The sequence below is a fragment of the Dama dama genome, chromosome 18 (genome assembly GCF_033118175.1).
Source record: "Dama dama isolate Ldn47 chromosome 18, ASM3311817v1, whole genome shotgun sequence".
Lineage (NCBI taxonomy): Eukaryota > Metazoa > Chordata > Mammalia > Artiodactyla > Cervidae > Dama > Dama dama.
Genome location: NC_083698.1, coordinates 7,998,078 through 8,022,039, shown reverse-complemented (window position 1 = coordinate 8,022,039; position 23,962 = coordinate 7,998,078). Strand labels below are relative to the sequence as shown.

Below are 23,962 nucleotides of genomic sequence, written 5' to 3'. Positions count from 1 at the left end.
TCGTCAATTGCCCTCCCCCTCCCCTTCCCTGTCTTTTTTTTCTTTTGACATAGAAGAACTGTATTTATTTTTGAGATGATGCACGTGATAAAACAGCATGTTCATATCTTCACATGTAACATATACAATTTTGGAGTCTGAATGAATATGAACTAAAATATTAAAACTGGCTTATTTAGAAGAAGAAAAGGTAATTGAGCATTAAAGAAAAGCCTACCTAGATGTACTAGTTTACTACAATAGACAGTATTTTCGGATCATGGTGGCAGCTATCATGGACTGCTTGTACCTAACTGCCATTCCTGTTTCTTCCCTACTAACAAAACCCTGACTTACAGGCAACAAGATGTCAGGGCCAGGGGACAAAGGGGCCCACCCCTCCCTTTTTACCAATGCCCAGCCAAGGGAGGATATGCGGTCCACCCATCAGAGAGACAGAGGGGCAAATCTCTCTGGGCATCTCAAGGATATTCCTCCCTGATACGAGCAGGATGGGGAGAAAGTTCCTTTATTGCTGTCTACTTTGCTTCCGGCTTTGGTTCTGGACACTGTCATTTGAAGAAATGGTGTTGAGTTGTTACAGCCACTTTGTAACACCAAGGATGACAGAACAAATGCATCCAAGAAAATCTTGATGTCTTCCTGCCCTGTTCTTTCTCAGCTACTCTAAGTGGATAAAAACTGCCATTTATTTTCCTGGGTGATTTGTAAGTCATTTCAGCTCTGTCTGAAGGAAGGAAATGGAGGGTTAGCTAAACTGAAGGCTGTTCTCCACAAACGCTACTCTGTATAGACTTGCCCGTTTTTCTGTTACTTCAGAGATGGAGTTAAGAGATTCAATTGCTTTATCAAGAATTGTTCCATAAAGTGGTTACCAGGTTGGTCAAAACTTTTGAGCAATTATGAGAAATGTGTTTGATGATTTAATTAAAACGGGAACTGTATACTGAAGATAGTACCTGGTATATGAAAGCACTTAATTAAAATATGTTAGACCACTGATCAGTGAAGTTAGGGTGGAGGAGGTTAAAAGGGTGAGGAACACACACAGAATGTTCCCACCCAGCTGAGGGCGTGCTTCCCAGGGGAGATTCTATTTAGATATTAAGAACTGACCCTTCAAATGGGAAATGTGAAGTCCTGTGTTAGACAAAAATAATTATACTGGTGTGTTCTTCTAAGTATGAATTTAATCAAAATAAACTGCCAAATCTTTCAAAGAATCCACTGAAGAACTGAATGTATTCATTTCATGAGTTCCTCACAATAAGCTGTCTGATGGTATCTGCTGACAGCATTGATTAAAGGCATTTTTATTATAAAAAGTTTCTATTTTTTCCATAATTGATGACATATAAAATTAAACATGTCAAAACAGTAAAAAGGGAGACAATAACACTAAATTCCCTGTAGACAAAATTTTGTTATGACAAATAATAGTTAACTTAATCAAAGCAGAACCAGTTACCATTTCCCCCAACATAATTCTTGAGATGTGATGCTCACAATCAATGGGAGTGATTCAATTACTCTGCTTCCTAACTTTCAAAGATTTACTAGCAGTCTGGCTTGCAAAAAAACCAAAAAACTCTGAATCACTTGAGACACTCAGATCATCAGATGTCATCAAATTTTGAAACCAATCAATAAAACAACTTCAACAAGGTCTGATGACAGAATAGAAATTAAATCAACAGTGTACATATACTCCAAATGATACATGTACTTTGCTTCCCATTAAGGCTCAGGGGAAAAAAAATTAGGTAACCTGAAAACATTTGAAAGATCAGTTTCATCTAGCTCAAAGGTTGTCACCAACATTAATCAGATCAGAAAGTCAGTGGATATACTGTACTTAAGAAACATTATTTTAGCATCCAAGGATGCTAAAACATTTCTTGGAATCTAGTTAGAAGAAGAGAGACCACAGTGAATTTCAGGATTAAAAACTCTAAAGCAATAAATACAACCTCACTCTGGGAATCCAAGGTCACAGAAGAGTGTCGGCTCAGGTGAAACACGGGGGCCGGAAAACAGGACTAAATAACTGTCTAATGGCTGAATGAATGGATGGATAGATAATCGGGTGAACAAATGGAAGAATGGCATGAGAAACTTATCAGGAGGGTTTTGAAAATTAAGAGAGAGAAAGAGAAAGCATAATCTGCATTAAAAACTTACTTATTCCATGCTTGTCTAAGGTTTTTAGAGCTGTACGGGGTAAAGCGTTCTGAAATAAAAAAGAAAAATGATAAACAGTCTTTATTCCAAATGTCCATATTGACAGTTTGTTAAAAAAAAACTTTTAAAAAGTTACTGTTGGATTTAACCATAGTTATGCTAGACAAACTAGGTCTTCACCTCAGATTAAACAGTTATTAAGAGTAAAACAAGAAGAGTTTAACACTTTAAGCAATGAAACACTGTTTTCTTTTGTCTAGAGCAATTTGTTTCGTAACCTGGCTTCCTATTAATTCTTTCTTAGAATAAGTTTTAACTGGGTTGAAAAAAGAAATGCAAATTCTTTTTTTGGACTGCCAACTGTAGGTAGATTTATAGAAGAATACTGCCACATCAGTCCAGTGAAACCTGCTGTTTTCTCAACGAAGACATCTTTTTTTTTTCTAAACATTTAAAAATGTTTACTTTTAATTAAAAAAACTTACTTTCCATTTACAGTTATGACAAAATATTGGCTCTGTTCCCCATTTGTATGATACATTCTTGGGCCTGTCTTATACCCAGCAGCTTGTGCCTCCACTTCCCCACCTCCACCCGCTACCCACTGGTAAACACCACTCTGTTCTCTGTATCCATCTGTCTGCTTCTTTTTGGTTATATTCACTAGTTTGTTGTATTTTTTAGATCCCACATAGAAGTGATACAGCATTTGTCTCTCTCTGTCTTACTTCACTTAGCATAATGCCTTCCAAGTCCATCCATGTTAGCTCATTCCTGGGTTCTTCATTCCTTCCTCCATTTCCACATTTTTGTCTGGGGTTCTTTTCTTCTACTTCAAGGACTCCCTTATTCTTGTTGTAGTGCAGGACTTGGAATGTTTGTATATTCTCTAGAACATGAGGTCATCTAGTCCTAGTTTTTAAATTTTATTTATTTATTTTAAATTGGAGGATAAAAAAAATGTTTAAAGATATAAAAAAAAATAAAATAAAATACATTGGAGGATAATTGTTTTACAATGTTGTGTTGGTTTCCGCCATATGTCAACAAAATCAGCCATAGGTATATGAATGTACACTTGACCAAATACAGTGGTGCAGATCTCCTTGCTTATACTATATAGTATTTACACATAGGCAAAGCCAAACCACCAATATCCTATAGTGTATATTCACATTTACCATTGAACAATCTTTATTAAATTTTTTTAAATGAAAGCATACATGTTTTATGAAGCTAAACAATACAATGGCATAAAATATATATTAATAACATTTTCTCCTGCTCCCCATTTTTCACTTCTAATGATATAGCAATGGTTATTGGCTTGGTATGTCTCTTTCCACATGTTTATGTTTCTAAATAAAAATCTATCCATATATACAAATATATATAATATTTTAATTTTTAAATGGATGGTACAAAACATTCTCTGAAATTTTTTAGGCATCTAATAATATACACTGAATAGTCCTTCAAATGAAAAATGTATAACAACTGTTTCAAACCTATGTAATATTCCAGAGGATAGAATTACAGAAACTATTTGACCATTCTCCAACTGATGAAAATGTAGGTAGTTTCCAGTCCCTTTTTGTCTTAAAAACAATGTTTCAATAAATAATCCCTGCACATCTATTTCTGTATACTTATGCTTTCTTTTTTGTTACACAGATTCCCCGATATAGAGCTGCTTGGAAAATGGCATGCACATTTCAAACTTTAGTGGATGATGACAGATTACTTTTCATTTCCCACCAGCAACAAAAAATAATGCTACGTCATATTAACAGAATGAAAGATAAAAATCACCTGATCATCTCAATAGATGCAGAAAAAGCATCTGACAAAATTAAACACCCATTCACTATATAAACTCTCAATATATTAGGTATGGGTGGAACATACTTCAACACAGTAAAGTCTATATATGACAAGCCCACAGTCAGCATCACACTCAATAGTGAAAGGTACAACTCTTAAAGAAAAAGACAAGGTACTTACTCTCACTATTCTAATTCAACACAGTATTGGAAGTCCTAGCCAGAGTAATCAAGCAAGAAATTAACAACAACAAAACTGAAGCCGACCAACCACACCCCCTAAAACACACATCTGAAATGGAAAAGAAGAAGTAAAATTGTTGATGTTTGCAGATGACATGGTTTTTTTTCATAGACGATCTTAAAGACTCCATCAAAAACCTGTCAGAACTAATCAACACAATCAGGGAAGTTGCAGGACACAAATTCAATAAACAAAAATCAGTTACATTTCTATATACTAACAATGACTGATCTGAAAAAGAAACAAACAATCCTATTTACAACAACATCAAAACCAATAAAACACCCAGGATTAAATTTAACCAAGTAGGTAAAAATCTCTACACTGAAAGCTATAAGACATTGATGAAAGAAACTGAAGACACAAATAAGTGGAAAGACATTCCACACTCATAACTGGAAGAACTAATACATTGGTAAAATGTGCATACTACCCAAAGTCATCTATAGATTTAACATAATCCCTATCAAGATTCCAATGGCATTTTCTACAGAAATAGGGAAAAAATGACAAAATTCTTTCACAAAAGACCAAAGCAATATGGAGAAAGAAGAACAAAGTTGGAGTCATTATACCTCCTAATGTCAAACTATAGCACAAAGCTACAGGAATAGAAACAGCATGGTGCTGGCATAAAAACAGACACAGGGAACACTAATGGAACAGAATTGAGAGCCTAGGAGTGAACTCATGCATAAATACGGCCAATGTTTGACAAGGGAACCAACATACTCAGTGGAGAAAAGACAGTCTCTTTAATAAGTGGTGCTGGGGAAAAATGATACTCAAACAAAAAGAATGAAACTGGACCTCTATTTTGTATCACACAAAAAACCTGGAAAAAGATTAAGGACTTAAACGCAAAACCTGAAACCACAGAAGAAAACCAGGAAAAAGCTCACTGACCTTAGTCTTCATAATGACTTTATAGTTACAATACCCAAACACAGGGAATAAAAACGAAAACAAACACGTGGAACTACATCGATCTAAAGGGTTCTGCATGGCAAAAGAAATAATCAACAAAATGAAAGAGCAAGCTACAAAACGGGAGAAAATATTTACAAACCACATATCTGAAAAACAGTGGTGTTGAAGCTTAGTCGCTTCAGTTGTGTCCAGCTCTTTGTGACCCCCTGGACTGTAGCCTGCCAGGCTCCTCTCTCTATGGAATTTTCCAGGAAAGAATACTGAAGTGGGTTGCGGCATCCTCCTCCAGAGAACTTCCCAACCCAGGGATCGAACTCCTGTGTCCCATGTCTCCTGCACTGGCAGGCACATTCTTTACCACTGAGCCGCCTGGGAAGTCCATCTGAAAAATGGCTAATATCTAAAATATAGAAGGGACTCATATAACTCACTGGCAAAAGAACAAGTAATCCAATTAAAGAATGGGCAAAGTGCCTGAACAGACATTTTTCCAGGGATGATATTTACATGGCCAAGTGCATGAAAAAGTGCTTGACCTCACTAAACACCAGGGAAATGAAAATCAAAACCACAGTGAGATTTCCCTTTACACTGGTTAGAATGTACAGAAATGCAGAGAAAAGGACACATTTGGGCTCTGCTGGTGGGAACTTAAATTGGTACAGCCACTGTGGAAAAGAGTATAAAGGTTGTGCAAAAAAATTAACAACAGAACCACCACATTCTCCAGTCATTTCACTTCTGGGTATATATTAATATCTGAAGGAAATGAAAGAGATTTCCACACTCTTTATGTTCACTGCAGCATTATGTATAACAGCCAAGATATGGAACCACCATAACGGTCCCCTGGTGGATGCATGGATAAAGAAAATGTAGCATGTGTATACACCAGAATGTTGCTATTGTTCAGGCGCTAAGCTGTGTCCGACTCTTTGGGACCCCAAGGACAGCAGCACACCAGGTTTCCCTGTCCTTCCACTATCTCCCGGAGCTTGCTCAGACTCATGTCCGCTGAGCTGGTGACGCTTATCTCCTCCTTTGTCACCCTCTTCTTCTCCTGCCCTCAGTTTTTCCCAGGACTCCGATCTTTTTCCATGAGTCAGTTCTTTGCATCAGGTGCCCAAACTGGAGCTTCACCTTCAGCGTCAGTCCCTCCAACGAATGTTCATGTTTGATCTCCTTTAGGATGGACTGGTTTGATCTCCTTGCTGTCCAAGGGACTCTCAAGAGTCTTCTTCAGTACCATAATTCAACAGCAACAATTCTTCAGTGCTCAGCCTTCTTTACTGTCCAGCTCGCACATATTCAGTCATAAAAAAGAAGGAAATGTTGCCATGTGCATTAACATGGATGGAAATTGAGGCTTATTTTGCAAAATCAGTCAGACAAAGACAGAAACTGTATGATCTGTCTTCTATGTGGAATCTAAAAAAATACTTAAATTCATGGAGTAGAGAGCAGACAACAGATGTGGTTGAGGTGTAGGGCTGGAGATGGGGAAATGGATAAGTAGTCAAAGGGTATAAACTTTCATTTAGAAGATGAATAGGTTCTGGGGCTGTCATGTAAAGCATGGTGACTACAGTTAACAATACTGCACTGCTTGTTTATTTGAAAGTTGCCAAGAGACTAGATTTTTAAAGTTCTCACTATAAAATAAAAAATTGAAACTATGTGAAGTAATGGATGTGTTAACTAAACTTATGGCAGCATTTTGTAATATATACACATATAAAATAACCGTGCTGAATATCTTAGATTTACACAGTGCTCTCTGTCACTTATAACCCAATAAAGCTGAGGGAAAAGACAGTGTTCTAGCAAATAAAACAAGGAGGCATGAAGTAGAGTGTGAGGGCTGCTTAAGGCTGGCTGGCGAGGGAAGGTGAATTTCAAACAAAACAGTTCATCAACACAATAAACAAAGATCCCACTGGAAACCTGGTTGGAGTTTCATTAAAATAAGTATTTATCTGAAAAGGCTGATATATAATTTCTGTATGTAACAATCTGTTGTATCTTTCCAATTATTTAAAAAATTTTTGATTATGCAATTTTATCTATAAGAATTCATCTAATGAATTGAACCTAAAAGTCAAGTGAATAAAAATACGTGTACGAGAATATTTATCAAACGACTTTTTTTTTTCACTGAAGGACAGTGATTTACAATACTATAGTAGTTTCAGGTGTAAAAAATAGGGATTCTATACTTTTATAGATTACACACCATTTAAAGTTATTACAAATAATGGCTATATCTCTCTGTGCTGTACAATAAATCCTTGTTATTTATTTATTTCATACATGCTCAGTTCAGTTCAGTCGTTCAGTCGTGTCCGACTCTTTGCGACTCCATGAACCACAGCTCATCAGGCTTCCCTGTCCATCACCAACTCCCGGAGTTTACCCAAACTCATGTCCATTGAGTCCGTGATGCCATCAGCCATCTCATCCTTTGTTGTCCCTTTCTCCTCTTGCCCTCAATCTTTCCCAGCATCAGGGTCTTTTCCAATGAGTCAGCTCTTTGCATCAGGTGGCCAAAGTATTGGAGTTTCAGCTTCAACATCAGTCCTTCCAATGAACACCCAGGACTGATCTCCTTTAGGATGGACTGGTTGGATCTCCTTGCAGTCCAAGGAACTCTCAAGAGTCTTCTCCAACACCACAGTTCAAAAGCATCAATTTTTCGGTGCTCAGCTTTCTTCACAGTCCAACTCTCACATTCATACATGACCACTGGAAAAACCATAGCTTTGACTAGACGGACCTTTGTTGGCAAAGTAATTTCTCTGCTTTTTAATATGCTGTCTAGGTTGGTCATAACTTTCCTTCCAAGGAGTAAGTGTCTTTTAATTTCATGGCTGCAGTCACCATCTGCAGTGATTTTGGAGCCCAGAAAAATAAAGTATGCCACTGTTTCCACTGTTTCCCCATCTAATTTGCCATGAAGTGATGGGACTGGATGCCATGATCTTAGTTTTCTGAATGCTGAGCTTTAAGCCAACATTTCCACTCTCTTCTTTCACTTTCATCAAGAGGCTCTTTAGTTCTTCCTCAGTTTCTGCCATACGGGTAGTGTCATCTGCATATCTGAGGTTATTGATATTTCTCCTGGCAATCTTAATTCCAGCTTGTGCTTCTTCCAGCCCAGCGTTTCTCATGATGTACTCTGCATATAAGTTAAATAAGCAGGGTGACAATATATAGCCTTGACGGACTGCTTTTCCTATTTGGAACCAACCTGTTGTTCCGTGTCCAGTTCTAACTGTTGCTTCCTGACCTGCATACAGGTTTCTAAGAGGCATGTCAGGTGGTCTGGTATTCCCATCTCTTTCAGAATTTTCCACAGTTTACTGTGATCCATATAGTCGAAGGCTTTGGTGTAGTCAATAAAGCAGAAATAGATGTATTTCTGGAACTCTCTTGCTTTTTCAATGATCCAGTGGATGTTGGCAATCTGATCTCTGGCTCCTCTACCTTTTCTAAAACCAGCTTGAACATCTGGAAGTTCATGGTTCACGTATTGCTGAAACCTGTCTTGGAGAATTTTAAGCATTATTTTACTAGCGTGTGTAGTAAAATATTTTACACGTTAGTGTCTCTTAAACTTAGCTTTTAAGGACTTCCCTGGTGGCACAGTTGGTAAAGAATCTGCCTTCAATGCAGCAGACTGCCTGCAATGCTAGAGACCAGAGATCAATCTCTGGGTCAGGAAGATCCTCTGGAGAAAGAAATGGCAACCCACTCCAGTTTCTTGCCTAGGTAATCCCATGGACAGAGAAGCCTGGAGGGCTATAGTCCACGGGGTTGCAAGAGTTGATCACAACTTAATGACTAAGCCGCCACCAAACGTAGCTTTTAATATAAAATATAGGAATAAGTGTACTTCGATAAAGGTTCAGAAAAAAATTTTTTTTTTCATCTTTCCATTTAGAAAGGATTTGTGCATACAGCAGAATTAAGTGATTTCTTTTTCATATTGATCTCGTTTCTTTTTCATAATTTAATACTTAATAGACTTAATTCTGCTTTATATTAGTTGGTACCTTTTGTTGTTGTTATCTGCTTTGAATTATAAGTTTTTAAAGAAAATCCAAATGATTTATATTGCTTTTGCTTTGGTATGTTTCACATGTAACAATACTGTTAGATAAAAAGAACAAAAAGAAATTTAAGAACATACTCAGCTTCCTATCTCTAAATACAGAGTTTATTCAAGAGAAATGACTAGAAATCTGTGCAGAGATTCATTCATTCAACTACTATCCACTGAGCAACTACTGTGTGCCAATATACTTCTTGGAACGGAAGATATGGGAGCGAACCAGAGAAGACCTTCTTGCCCGCAAGCAGCTCACATTCCAGGAGAAGATGTGCAGGTCTGCAGTGAGCCTGGAAGACAGAGTGGGTGGAAGACCGCTCACACAGACTTGTGGCCCTTAGGTTATGATTTAGAGTATTTTTTTAAAGGTTCACCCTGGCCTCTGTTTGGAGAATACACTACCACTGGAGGCAAAGGCGGAAGCTGGGAGAGCAATGAAGGCTATCACAACAGCAGGACAGGACAGGGGCTACGGCAACAGAGTGGACGCCATGAGAGAAGACAAGCTGAAAATATTTTCACGGTGAAGCAAGTAAGATTTGCTGATGAACTGGACACGGGGTGCGGCAGAAAGGGAGGAGTTAGGATGACTCCCGGAGCACTTACTGCTCTCCAATTTCCAGGTTTCAAAGATTTGGAATTTCATTAGTTCAGTTCAGTCGCTCAGTCATGTCCGATTCTTTGCGACCTCATGAACCACGGCACGCCAGGCCTCCCTGTCTGTCACCAACTGCCAGAGTCCACCCAAACCCATGTCCATTGAGTTGGTGATGCCATCCAACCATCTCATCCTCTGTTGTCCCCTTCTCCTCCTGCCCTCAATCTTTCCCAGCATCAGGGTCTTTTCAAATGAGTCAGCTCTTCGCATCAGGTACTATTACTCTGAGAATGCATTAATACTCCCACAATGACTCAGAAACTATTTGACACGTTCATGGGTTTCAGTCATCTTTCAAGCAGAGGTAATTGTCAAAATATTTAATACTCTGCAAGGCTTGGACCAACCAGTACAGAAACCAGCCATTATGCTTCAGTGGTTTACACTAGCTGAGGAGTAGCCCTGATTACAAACATTCACTGTTTTAAAGTTACAGGCAAAAGCACTCACCAAAAATTATGTATTTAATTGGTTCAAAAGAATGAATAACATCTGCATTCATTTTCTACTAGATTGCATTATATAAGACCCAACATAATTCAGTCAGTTGGTGTAGAACAGAAAAGTAACGCCATATTCTAGGTTTGAGAATTAACTGACAAAGAAAGAAGAAATGGCTTTTTATTGAGGTTTAGAAAAATTATTATTATGCATAATAAATATAGTCTGGTGTTTTAAAAGCAAGATATATTTTAAAAATTAAATACATCAAATGTCCTTGTAATACAAATTTGATCTCCTTAACTTTGTACTCCCCACAAGCAATTTTAATAATTTGCTATGATTTCAGGAAGGAAGAAGAATTCCATTACAGATAAAATTAATACAATCTTGCATTTACCAGCAAATTATCATTCTTAGCAATTAATGACTGCACACAAATATGAACTCTAAGGATTGCCTCTATTTAGAGTTTGACAGGATATGCTAATAGAAAAATTTTTTTCAGAAATACAATATGTCAGTTTTAGACGTGCATAAAAGAGCCAAAATTGATAGTGAAACATGTCACATGAAAGTGGAAAAAATAACAAAGGAAAAAGCCTTCCTTCATTTACTTTCCATCACAACTCACATAAACTCTTTCTTTTTTAACTTTTTATTTTGTATTGGGGTACAGCCAATTAACAATGTTGTGATAGATTCAGGCGAACAGCAAACGGCCTCAGCCATACATACACACACGCAACCCATTCTCCCCCAGACTCCCCTCCCATCCAGGATGCCATGTAACATTGAGCAGAGTTCCCTGTGCTACACAGTAGGTCCTTGTTCGTTATCCATTTTAAATACGTATATCCATCAGTGTGTATATATCCATCCCTAACTCCCTAACTATCCCTTCCCCCTATCCCTCACCAGCAACTTTAAGTTCATTCTCTAAGTCTGTGAGTCTCTTTTTTGTTCTGTACGTTCATCTGTCTCATTTCTTTATAGATTCCACATAGAAGGGATGTCAAACTCTAAATTCTTCTAGCAAATGTCACCCGGCACTGGCTTGTACATCAGGCACTCCATGGACGGTGGGCACACAGAAATGAGGACATCCTGCCTATAATTCAGTGGCCCAGCAAAGTAAATACAGAATTACCAACACAGGGTGAAAAGCGCCACAGTGTGGATATGGACACAGTCCCCTGGGAGCCCAGAGGCAGAGACACTAACTACATCTGTTTTCTTTTCCAAATGAAGACAGGACAAACTCAAATATCTGAAGCTAGTTCCAGTAACACACAAGACCTGATCTCTTGTATCCAACATCTTTCAGATCTTAACTGTCAAAGCACACATTTTCAAACAGAGCTATTTCCAACATTTTCTGCGATGAGCATGTATAACATTTAGAATTAGATTTTTTAAATTCTATTTTGAAAACAACTGCATTATGAGTAAAAATAATGTTCCATTAGCATGAAAGCAACCTAATTCACTAGGTAAGTTTTGAAAACAAAAAAGGGCTTAAATTAGTGCCCCAAATCAGGAAGAGCTGTATTTAGTAAAACAGTCAACTGCTTATGAACAATTTTCACAGATTATTCCAGTATTTGACTAGGGGTGCTTTACACTGTTCTTCAGTTACGTTTATTCTGTCACTACTTTAATGTCAGCTTTCTCTCTCCAATTATGTTTAAACTAGAAGTTTAGAATGCGGTGATTTAAAGCACTGGCCAACTCACGGTGTAACTGAGAACTGCAATTAATTTAAACCTGCAGGCTGATTTTCACCTTCTCCTCTTCTTGCAGGGACACAGCAGAGGATGGTCGCACACAGCAGGGAGCCGGGGAGGAGAGCTCAGAGAGAAGAAATCACTTGTTCTGCGACGTGGTGGGGGTGGGGGACGGAGGCTGGAAAGGTTCTGCTCAAACTGCCATGCTTATATGCAATGATTTGTTGCAATTTCATGGGAAAATACTGGTGAACAATACCATTCATTCTGAAGCTTCCCAGCTTAAAAGAGCTACACCTGAGATGCAGACATAGAGAATGGACTGTGGACACAGGTAGGAAGGAGAAGGTGGGATGGTTCAGAGAGCAGCGCCGACATATACACACGCCCACGTGTAAAACAGATAGCTAGTGGGAAGCTGCCGTACTGCCCAGGGAGCTCAGCTCGGGGCCCCGTGACCATCTAGAGGTGTGAAACAGGGGTGGGGGGACGGAGGCGCAGGAGGGAAGGTATATATGTAAACATGCGGTCGGTTCACGTCGTTGTGCAGCAGGAACTAACACAACATTGTAAAACAAGTATGCTCTAATTTAAAAAAAATTTAATTACAAATAAAAGAGCAAAGAGCAGGGTGAAGAAAAGGACCTAAACCTGAGATGGCTTGAGGCAGTTGTGAAAACAAATGAAACCTAAATTGGAATTTTCCCATTTGCTTGGATGTACGTACTGTATACTCTAGGAGGGTAATTTTAACTTTTATTCTCCGTATCTCCTTCTCACCAGTATATTTTTTGGATCTCGTAAGACTGCTACGTTTTTAACTTCAATAATGGGAAAACTTACAAGTAAGTACTCAAAAAACCAACCAATTAAAAACTCCAATAATGTTCAAGGGACTTGGAAGGCTAAACCAGGATTTTTAAGAACACTTTTCTTTTTTTTTGGATTTAATAGCATTGAATTTTTTAATAATATCATGGAATAACTGTAAGTCAATACAAAAATGAGTATGCCCCAAATGCCACATGAAATGTCAGATGTACTTTATAATGAATGCCTCTAAGCCATATATTCATCTATTCACAATTTCCATTCTTTAGGGTTATTTTGCATTTTAACAAATGCATTTACTCTTTCCTCCTGAGCTTGTAAGAAAGTAGTAATGGTTTAAGCCAAGAGCTGTGGCCGAGCCATCATCTGGCTCAGGTATTGAACCTGATGCCTTTCTCAAGATAGTTTCAGTGGAGCAGAAAGGGTTCAGTCCTCTAGAAGAATGGACAACACACAAAGTTATGAGTCACTCTCTGATGTTTCCAACTATCACTTTAATTGCTTACGTGGCAGATTACAGCCATGAATCTTTTAGAAGACATGAGGAGTCCGCATTCTCTCACTCACTCTACAAATATCTCTCATGTCCACACTTTGCCAGGCACTCTGGAAGTGCAGGGCACCACACCCACAAGGTCATCCACAGCCTACAAGGAATCAGGGAACCCAGTGTTAAGGGGCCATCGATAGTAGAAAATTCTATTTACAGGTATTCAAAAGAATTTTTATGCAAAATTGACTTTCTTATAGTTATCAGGAAAACCAAGCCAGCAGTCAACGTTTCAGCTGATATTCTGACCAAGATACAGAAAAACTGGATCTAAAACATCTATAGTCCATGGACCAGAAGTAAGAATTCATGTGTAAGAGATGAGAGTTTGGGGCTTCCCAAGTGGCTCAGTGGTAAAGAATCCACCTGCCAATACAAGAGACTCAGGAAACCTGGGTTTGATCCCTGGGGAATATCCCCTGGAGGAGGGCTCGGCAGCCCACTCCAGTGTTCTTGCCTGGAGAATCGCAAGGACAGATTCTCTATACATGGTGGGCTACAGTCCACAGGGTCGCCAAGAGTTGGACACACCTGAGCGACTGAACAGGCATACACGCTGGCAGATAAAAGTCTATCCCAGAGAGGGCTACACTTGTTCCAAAATACAGGGATTTTTAGATGTTTCAACTCCAAAGAAGCACAGTAGTCCAAAAAGGCATTTTAGAAATAGTTTGTATGTCTGCACCACTGCAATTCACAGCTTTAAAACACTTGCTATTCCCCAAATATATACTGGCTGTGATGTGACACAGCCCCAGCGTTACCAGTGAGAGGCTCTGATGTGACACGTTAACTCAAAACAGAATCATACTGCCCTGTTGCAAAACCCAGAGGGGTTTCTTGCAAAAGCTGAGTAGCCATCTTCAGTCCTGGAAACAGGAGACTGAAGCATCCTGCCTTGACCCAGCTGCAGCAAATCATCCTTTCATTACCAACGGTGTGTGTTTTCAGAGAGCAATCTCTGGGCTTCCCTGGTGACTCAATGGTAAAGAATCCACCTGCCAACGCAGGAGACAGGGGTTCGATCCCTGGTCCAGGAAGATCCCACATGCTGCAGAGCAACTAAGCTGGTGTGCCATAACAATCGAGCCTGTTCTCTAGAGCCCAGGAGCCACAACTACCGAGCTCATGCTCTGCAACTACTAAAGCCTGCATGCCACAACCCAGCAAGAGAAGCCTGCACAATAAGAAAACCACACACCACAACTAGAGAAAACCCCGCACAGAGCAGGGAAGACCCAGCACAGCCGAAACAAATTAATTAATTAAATTTAAAAAAAAAAAAAACACACTCATAGAGTTAAAAAAAAAAGAACAACTTCTGAGCAACTTCTAGAAACAAACATCTACTCTATTCATTAAACATTCTTATTTCCTATGGCATTTGATTTTTCTAACAGATAAACACAGAAACATGGGTTTGTGTGTGCATATTCCCAGCTGAGGTCTTCACACCAACCACACCTTTCTCAAACTAAATGTCAAAGGACACTTCTCTTGCCATAAGATGCTTTTCTTTAGGGAAATAAAGTTCAATCTGTTAGGCATTTATCACAAAGTGTACTAGTCCCCAGTGAGACAGAATCTTTACAGCTCTCAGAAAAGAAAGGAGAAGAAAGACTTTGTGTCTCGGTCTCCATGCATCCCCACCCATGCCTCCATGCAAACTCTCCACAGGGGGAAAGAGATCAGGAAGATGGTACCTTCGAGGGGCAATGCGAGCCATCAGGTATCGCAGGTCCCCTGCATATGAACCTTCAAGGTGTGAACTTGCATGCATGCGTGTCTGGCTCCAGCAAGGAATGTCAGATGTGAGTGAAACTGCAGCTTGCCCTCCGTCCCCTACTGCTGACAATCTTCAGCTCCACCATCTCCCCCTCCTCTCCTTCCTCCAGCCAGTCTTCTTGCCTGTTCACTCGATGCCAGCCCCTGTATGTCAGCTGTTGTATACTGCATACTGTACTTGTCAACGTATTATAGTCTAAGATTAAACATGTTTTCATTATTTCCTGCTTTTTATGTATTATTTATGTGAAAAGTCTTATAAACCTCTAACAGTACAGTACTCTACATCCGATTGTGTTAGCTTGGTACCTAGGCTGACTTTGTTGGACTTCATGAACAAACTGGACTTAAGCACACGCTCTCGGAATAGAACGCGTTCGTATGTAGGGGACATCCTGTGGTCTGATCACTTCATTCTATCAACGACTAAAGTGAGGTTAGAAAGGTTGAGCTGTCTGAGGCCATGATACAGGCTAGTGGCAGAGGCTGAACCGGGATTCAGTTCCTGGTTTATGACTTGTTACCAAAGAGCTGGGTGATCCAAGCCTCCTCTGTGATATTTAGCATACGTGTCCTGTGTCCTACTGGTCTGCGCCTGTGAACTTGATTTAGTCCACATAACAACAATGTGCACGAGGGGACGAGATCTTCTCCATCTGAGACACAGAGGAACCGATGTGCGGAGACACTGGCCGCCTTGTCTGCGTCACACAGCTCGGAAGCGGCAGAGCTGGGATGTGCACCCAGGCAGCCTGGATGTGGAGTCAGTGCTCGCAGCCACAACACCATGACATCTCTGCATGTCTCCACTGGAAGAGACCTGAACTTTGACCTCAGCAGCACCAGCAGATCAAAGCACCTTCAAATAACAGTTAAAACACATGCGCACTTCCAACTATAAGACCTTCTGGAAAAGGCAAAAAAAAATCAGAGATGATAAAAAGATCACCGGTTGTTGGGGTTAGAGGGGAGGAAGGGATGAATGAGGGGAGGACAGAAGATTTTTTCAAGAGTGTGAAATTACTCTGTGCGGTAAACATGTGTCCTTATACATTTGTCCAAACCCACATAATATACAGCACCAAAAGCCAAACCCTAAATTATGAACTCTGAGGTGTAATGATGTAGGTTTATCAGCTGAACAAACGCACCACCCTGGTGGGGGATGTTGATACGGCGGGAGGCTGTGTGAGGACGGGAGGCATATGGAAAATTTCTCTACCTTCTGCTCAGTTTTATTGTGAGCGTTAAAATGCTCTTAAAAAATATAAGTCTACCGTACTTCCCTAGTGGTCCAGGGTTTAAGAATCCGCCTGCCAGTGGTGGAGACACCGGTTTGATCCCTGGGCCGGGAAGATCCCACATGCAGTGGGGCAACTAAGCCCATGAACTACAAGTACTGAAGCCTGTGCACCCCAGGGCCCATGCTCCGCCACGAGAAACCACAGTGAGGAGAAGCCCCCCACTGCTGCAACTAGAGAAAGCCCACACGCACGACCAAGACCCAGCACAGCCAAAGAAAGAAACAAGTAATGAAGTCTATTTGAAAAACAAGTAGTGACCCAAACAGTACTCTCCCCACCCCCGACTCCCTTTCCACATGTTGCAGAGCCTTACCCTTTTAGTTTAGAACAAATCTGTCTGTGTTCATGGGAAATGCCAGACAAATGTCTGCCAAGTTGCAGTAATCCTGGACATATTACTTAAAAAAAAAGACAAATCTGTCAGTGCTTCAGTTTCCCTCACAGATGGGAGAATTAGCAGTATTTACCTCCTAGAATTATTGTGAATCTTCAATAGGAAAATCCCCTCAAGAGCTGGGAAGAGTGTCTGCTGCTGCTAAATCACTTCAGTCGTGTCCGACTCTGTGCAACCCCATAGACGGCAGCCCACCAGGCTCCTCCGTCCCTGGGATTCTCCAGGCAAGAACACTGGAGTGGGTTGCCCTTTCCCTCTCCAGTGCATGAAAGTGAAAAGTGAAAGTGAAGTCGCTCTGTCGTGTCTGACTCTTAGCAACCCCATGGACTGCAGTCTACCAGGCTCCTCCATCCATGGGATTTTCCAGGCGAGAGTATTGGAGTGGGGTGCCATTTCCTTCTCCGGGGAAGAGTGTCTAACACATAAGAAACTTTCGATATCTGCGAGCTGTTGCTACCGCTGGAAATTACTATTAATAATAAGCTTTAACAACTGATCATCTTGTATCGTTATGCTGTACATACACAAGGCAGACACGGTATATTGAAAGCAATATTACTCCAGGGAGGGTAAATACTTAAACTATTCTAAATTACCTTCTGCGCCAACAGTTAAAGAAATGAATAAAAATCACAGACAGGTGAATACTCTTCAAACTCCTGTGATTCTGTGATTTTAAGGCACTAGTGGAGAGCAAGGATTGGCTTTCTGAGACAATATCAACAATCCTTTTTTAGTTGAGAGACTATGAGTTGACTCTAAAGCTGGCTCCAGAGGCAAAACCATCTGTGCGCATACACATTTATGTCTCTTCTCAATAATCTCAACTTTGTTGTCTGCTCGCTCCGACAGCGCTCATCAAGGGTGGGTGTAAGTGAAGGAAATTTCACCACCATCTTAAAACTGAGCTAATTGTCAGTAGTCCATTTATTATGTGTTATTTAAATATTAGGGGGGTAAAATATTACTTAACTAAGATCTTAAATAAAAGAAACCAAGATTTTTTTCCTTCCACCTCTATATCGGCAAAAGAGTTATTGTTCCATAGTCATGATCAGGGGGTTTCCTAGGTGGCATTAGTGGTAAAGTGCCATTGCAGGAGACAGAAGAGGCTCGGGTTCGATCCCTGGGTCGGGAAGATCCCCTGGAGGGCATGGCAACCCACTCCATTATCCTTGCCTGGAGAATTGCATGGACAGAGGAGTCTGGTGGGTTGCAGCCCATGGAGTCAAGAAGAGTCGGACATGACTGAAGTGACAGAGCACGCATGCCCACAGCCATTCTCAGAAGAATTTCACTGCATGTAATCTCACTACATTTTCTCTGGCATTTCCCGGACACTGTCTCCCTCATGGCGGATGCCCTCTAGTGAAAATAAACAGGAAATTCTTCAAGCAGAGAGCCAGAAAGTCAGTATAGACGGACCCTTCCTTGCACTGAAATGAATTTCTACAATTTATAAAGATATCTCCCCCCACAGGTCTGCCTATGGGGGAAGAGCTGAATTATCAGTTTACATTTTCAGTAATTATCACGATTTTTGGCTATTTAAAATTTTTATTTTATAGTGTTGGCCACATGTATGACTTTTTTTCTGCATATCAAATCCTTGGTCAGTTATAGACCTATGGGGAAAAGCCTGCAGCCCGTGTCTACGGCACCACTGTTAAATGGTGTGAGAATAATGACTCTCTGAGCCTGGATTTGCTATTATGCACCCTTCTCAGCCCAGAGTCGTGGGCAGAAGCCATCAATCAAGAGGAGTTCACACTTGAGATGAAGCCCCTTTCCATCTCTGAAACAGGTTCGTGACTTTCTGTAGCCAGCAGGTCCTTCGGAAAACATACAACATCAGTTTCCTCCTCTGCTCAAAAACCCTTCACTGATTCCTTTTGCACTTCCAGTAAAAGCCCTAGCTCTCCACCATCGGGAACCCACCCCCGCAGCTCTGTCCCGGGTCACGTCTCCTCATGCTGACTTGTAACTTGTCTGTTACCTGTCTCCCCTCTGGCACGGACACCCCATAAACCCCGGGCTTATCTGCTTTGTTCGCGACTGTGTCTTTGGCACCTCCAGGGCTGCCTGGCACCCAGAGAGCACTTGTTAAGAATCCGCGTATGTGAGAGTGTCTGGAGCATCTGGCCCTTGCTGATTGAAATGTGAGCTCTCGGCTCCAGCATTTTCTCCCCTGCTCGAAGCCACCAGTGACTCACAGCGCGCGAGCCAGGATCAGAAAGCACGAAAGCCCAGACAGTCCACCTTCTTGTCACGTTTAACACTGTTTAACCGCCTCTGCTCTGTAAAGGTCATGCACCCCATAAATGTACTAATTAACTGGCTTTTTCACTGTGGGACGGTAGTGGCATTTACTGGTGGGATGAGGAAGCACAGAGTTGGGAAAAGGTGGTGGTCGGTGGTGCAGGGAGACAGCTTTAAATGTCCCGAGACTTAGGGCAGGCAGAGCCACAGGGTTTTTAGCAATAAAGCCTGAGATAGGACTTCCCTGGTGGCTCAGTGGTTAAGGATCTGGCTGCCACCGCAGGGGACACAGGTTTGATCCCAAGTCTCGGAAGATTTCACATGCCCATGGGGCCACTAAGCCACGTGCCACAACTACTGAACCCACAAGCCGCACCAGAGAAGGCACCCCAGGGAGAAGCTGCCCGCCACAACTGCAAAGAAGCCGCTGCTCGCCACAAGCAGAGAAAGCTCAAGCGCGGGCAGCAACGAAGGTCCAGCACAGCCAAAAATAGATAATAAAAATAAACAAACTAATAAAAAATCTGAGATGATGGCCAGAGATTTGCAGAAGAATCTTTCAAGTCAATTATTATAACCGTCACATAGTTACATCCTTGACTATTCAGACATAACCCATGACTGTTATATTCTCTATCAATCACTCAAAAAAAAAAAAAAAAAAGACATAAAGAGGGATTCTTGAGGAAAAGCATTAAGTGGGAAAGGAAATACTGGTAGAGGACACAATATAAATGGCACAAAATCCTAATTTGTAGATACATGCTCTTAATGATTTAAAAGCACTTTTATATTAGTTCAAATCTTCTTAAAAGTAAGTATGTAAAAGGTGGTAAAGAGAATGTAAAAAGGGATGATCTCCTTTAACGTTCATAGGACTTCTGTGAGCTGGAGGGAGTGGACGGGAAGCTTCTGGAAAAGTAAGGAAGATGACCCCACATGCCCATAACTGTCCCCTAACAGCAGGTGTGGTCTTTGCAGGCCAACATCCTCTCAGGAAACTGCCCTCCTCTCAACCTCCCTGCAAGGAACATCCCACTGAACAATTTCTACTGCTTCCAGTTTTTCCATTACCTTTTTAAAGACCAGGGGAAAGTCCCAAGTGTGAACAAAGGCTTAGGCTTCAGATCTCCTCTGCTCTGCAAACCATGAAACTGAGCCGTTCCCATACATGTACCAAGGACTGGACATTTCAAACTAAACATCCACAGAGGGAGTTTGGAGTTGACAATTTATTGGAAGCACAAGTTTCAAAGAAGATACCCATACTGATAGAGGGTAACATTAGCACCTAACTTGCCAGGTGGTTCAAGTGGAAAGGATTCCACCTGTCAATGCAAGAGCTGCAGGACACTTGGTTCGATCCCTGGGTCGGGAAGACCCCCTGGAGGAGGACATGGCAACCCACTCCAGTATTCTGGTGGTGGTCGTTTAGGCTCTCAGTAGTGTCCTACTCTTAGTGACCCCATGGACTGTAGCTGGCCACCAGCACTAAGGGTAACTTAGCAAGTAACATGGTAACAACTCAAGAGTTATTCTCAATACCAAATGCGATAATATGTTGAAGTGTTTTGTAAGTAGTACTGATTAAAATACAACATAAATATAAGGTGTTATCACCATGGTATCTATTCCTGAAATAATTTACATCTCTCCTCTGCAATTAAGAAGTCTGGATCAATTTAGTTTGGGGACTTCAGTTAGGCCTGTGAATAGGCAGGATTGACAAGTTTTTTACCTCATTACAGAACCTGAGTACAACTAAATCCAAACTTGCCTGATACCTTCAAGGTCAGTGTGTCTGTGGGCTTAGTTTTGGGCACAGAGTATTTAAAACATTATCATTTTGCAATTTGCTTCCAACAGCGAATTCTTTTGTTTTTATCTTACTGCATTCACTGCAAGAAACTCTTGCAGACTTTAATAAACTTTCCTCAAACTGCTTCTTGAATTAGATAACTTTCTCTTCAGAATAATACATTCGCTTTAGAAATTCTCTGTTTCCTTGCTTTATTCAGGAAAATAGAACTATTTCAGGCTAATTTCATTACTTTGAATTGCTTCTGGTCTAGGAACATTTGTCTCTCCCTGAACTTCACAGTGCCTTCCTTTTCTAAACTCCTGACTAATAACTGGTCATTAAATAGTTGCTGAATGCCCCCTGTGTTGGAAGCATTTAAGAGATGAATACAAGTATCACATATGGACTCTGCATGTTATTTGGGGCCCAAACTATTTCATACAAAAGTGATGCTTGTGGTTTCTAAATACAGAAATCAGATCTTTCTTTTTTTTTTGGCTACTTTCTTGTTAGCCTAATTGTCAAGAAACTGTTCATTAGAAGAAAGTAAATGAGAAATTATAATACAAATGCACTAGCATGATCACCCATGGTTCATACTGCAAAAAAAGAGCACTGAATCGAAATCCAGGCTGAGACCTCCTGGGATCTACTTCCACCTGACGCTGACTTTGGGGAAGTCCTTCCATATCTCTGACCTCGGGCTCCTTGCCTTACGAAAGACGGAGCAGGGTGAGATGCCCACGGACCTTTCCGCTGTTAGGTTCAGTTTGCTTCAATAGTTAAGGCACAACCAAAACGCTGCTTCCACTCCTGCAGTTTTCCTTGACAGCAGAGAACCACAAAATCTTCTCAGAATTCTCAATCCCTCACCCTGATTCTACCAGTCTGGAGAAACTCAAATGCCTATAATCTGCCTATAGCACCTATATTCTGCCCTGATCTGGGATTACCACAATTCTCAGGCCTGTTCCCTACAGACTGGCAGGTCATGCGAGGCAAATGTGGGCTTGCCTCACACACGGCAGGACGTCCAGCATCCTAGCTTTATCTTCAAACAGGCAGTGTCCCTGCTCAGTAGAGTCCACCTCTTTGTGACACCCTGGACTATAGCCTGCTAGACTCCTCTGTCCAGGGATTTCCCAGGCAAAAATACTGGAGTCGGTCGCCATTTTCTACTCCAGGGGATCTTTCTGACTCAGGGATCGAATCTGTGTCTCCTGCATTGCTGACAGATTCTTTACCAGTGAGCCACCTGGGAAGCCCTACAAGTCTACAAAATCCAATCAATCCCTCCAAAACACACACAAGATGTTTTTAAAAAAATATTAATGCTCTGTCTTATAAGCCCAAATTCCAAGCATCACTTCATCAGAGGTGCATGAGCCATGTGGCCTCTGCTGATGTAGAGTAGGCAGGGCAGAGTGGTCCTGGGACCCAGATGGGGAAGACTCTTCTTGTCCCAGAAGGAAATGGAACAGAGGGCATTACGCAAAAGCATGCTGGGAGTGAGTCACTACGAGCCAAGTGAAAGGGCACATGCCAGCATTTTGCGATGGACTCTACCTTTTGATAGACAATGAGGTCTGGCTGGTGATGAATCTCATCAAAGGTGACAGAACGACTGTAGTGCTAAGAATAGCACAGGGTCACCTCGCGCCTCCGAGGCTGATCTACGGCAAGCATCCTGAAGGTGGTGACAGAAGGAGCCACTCTGGTACGAGAGGTGGGGAGAAGGCGGAGAGCGGGGAGAGAAAGATAGAGGACTGAGGGGAGAGACAGGGAGGGAAAGACCTCTAATTTAAAAAAAATTTTTTTTTTATTATTGTGGTAAAAGTCACATAATATAAAACATACTATTTTAGCCACCTTTAACAGTACATTTCAGTGGCACTAATGCAGCCTTCATTATCATCCACCTCTTAAATTTTTTACCTTCCTAAATTGAAACTCTGTCCCCATTAAACACTAAGCCCCCATTCCCCCTCCCTGCCCCTGGCACTGCCAATGTACTTTCTGACTCTACGAATTTGATTATTCCAGGTACCTTGTATAAATGGAGGGTTTCCCAGCTGGTGCAGTGGTAAAGCCGCCTGCCAAGCTAGAGATGCAGGTTCAGTCCCTGGGTCAGGAAGATCCCCTGGAGGAGGACATGGCAACGCACTCCAGTACTTTTGCCTGGAGAATCCCACGGACAGAGGAGCCTGGTGGGCTACAGTCCACCGGGTCGCTAAGAGTCGGACGTGACTTAGGGACCAAGCAGCAGAAGCAGCAGGTACCTCATATAAGTGGAATCAAACAGTATTTGTCTATACCTACTGTATGCTGGCATGCATTTTTAGGGTTAACTTCATATATGGAGAGACCTCTCATTTGGAGATCATAAACCACAGAACTTGAGGCTGAGGGAAAAGAAATGAGAAGGCAGTCAGGTTCAAAGAAGACACAGACTCACTTCCCAATTCTTTAGAGAGAAATTTAAAGAGAAGTGAATGATGAAAGTTCCAAGGTTGGATTCCTTATTATATGTAATACACGCACGTGTGTGTGTGCACATGTGCACCTGTGTGTTACATATATTTATTTATTTTCTGCAGCTGTGGCCTGGCCCCGCTGCCTGGTTGCTATGGAGACCAGAGGGAAAGGAATTTTGTGTTAGCATAAATATAAGTGCAGAGGAGGACACATTCATGCTAAATACTAAAGAATAAATCCCAACTGTTATCTAATTGTTCCTTTAATATCTTAACAATTGTTCTCAAAATGTTCCTTCACTTTGGCCCCACTTTCCAGGAAAACATGTTAAGCTCTGAGCTAAAATGGAGCAGTTGAGAAAGTAAGACCATCTTATTCACGCACATTTCATCATCTCCCCCCTAGACTCTATCATGGTCTCCTAACTGACCTCCCCAATTCTCCATGGGCC

At 41.2% G+C, this 23,962-nt stretch overlaps 1 protein-coding gene across 4 annotated transcripts in view; it reads right to left on the bottom strand.

The window, feature by feature from the left end:
- The window catches only part of CDK14 (cyclin dependent kinase 14), a 738,271-nt gene that overhangs the window by 142,393 nt on the left and 571,916 nt on the right, over positions 1 to 23,962 (bottom strand). For all 4 annotated transcript variants that reach the window (XM_061164852.1, XM_061164850.1, XM_061164851.1 and 1 more), the window contains one exon: positions 2,182 to 2,230. In XM_061164852.1, the coding sequence (XP_061020835.1) occupies positions 2,182 to 2,230 (49 nt within the window). The remainder of the gene's footprint in view (positions 1 to 2,181; positions 2,231 to 23,962) is intronic.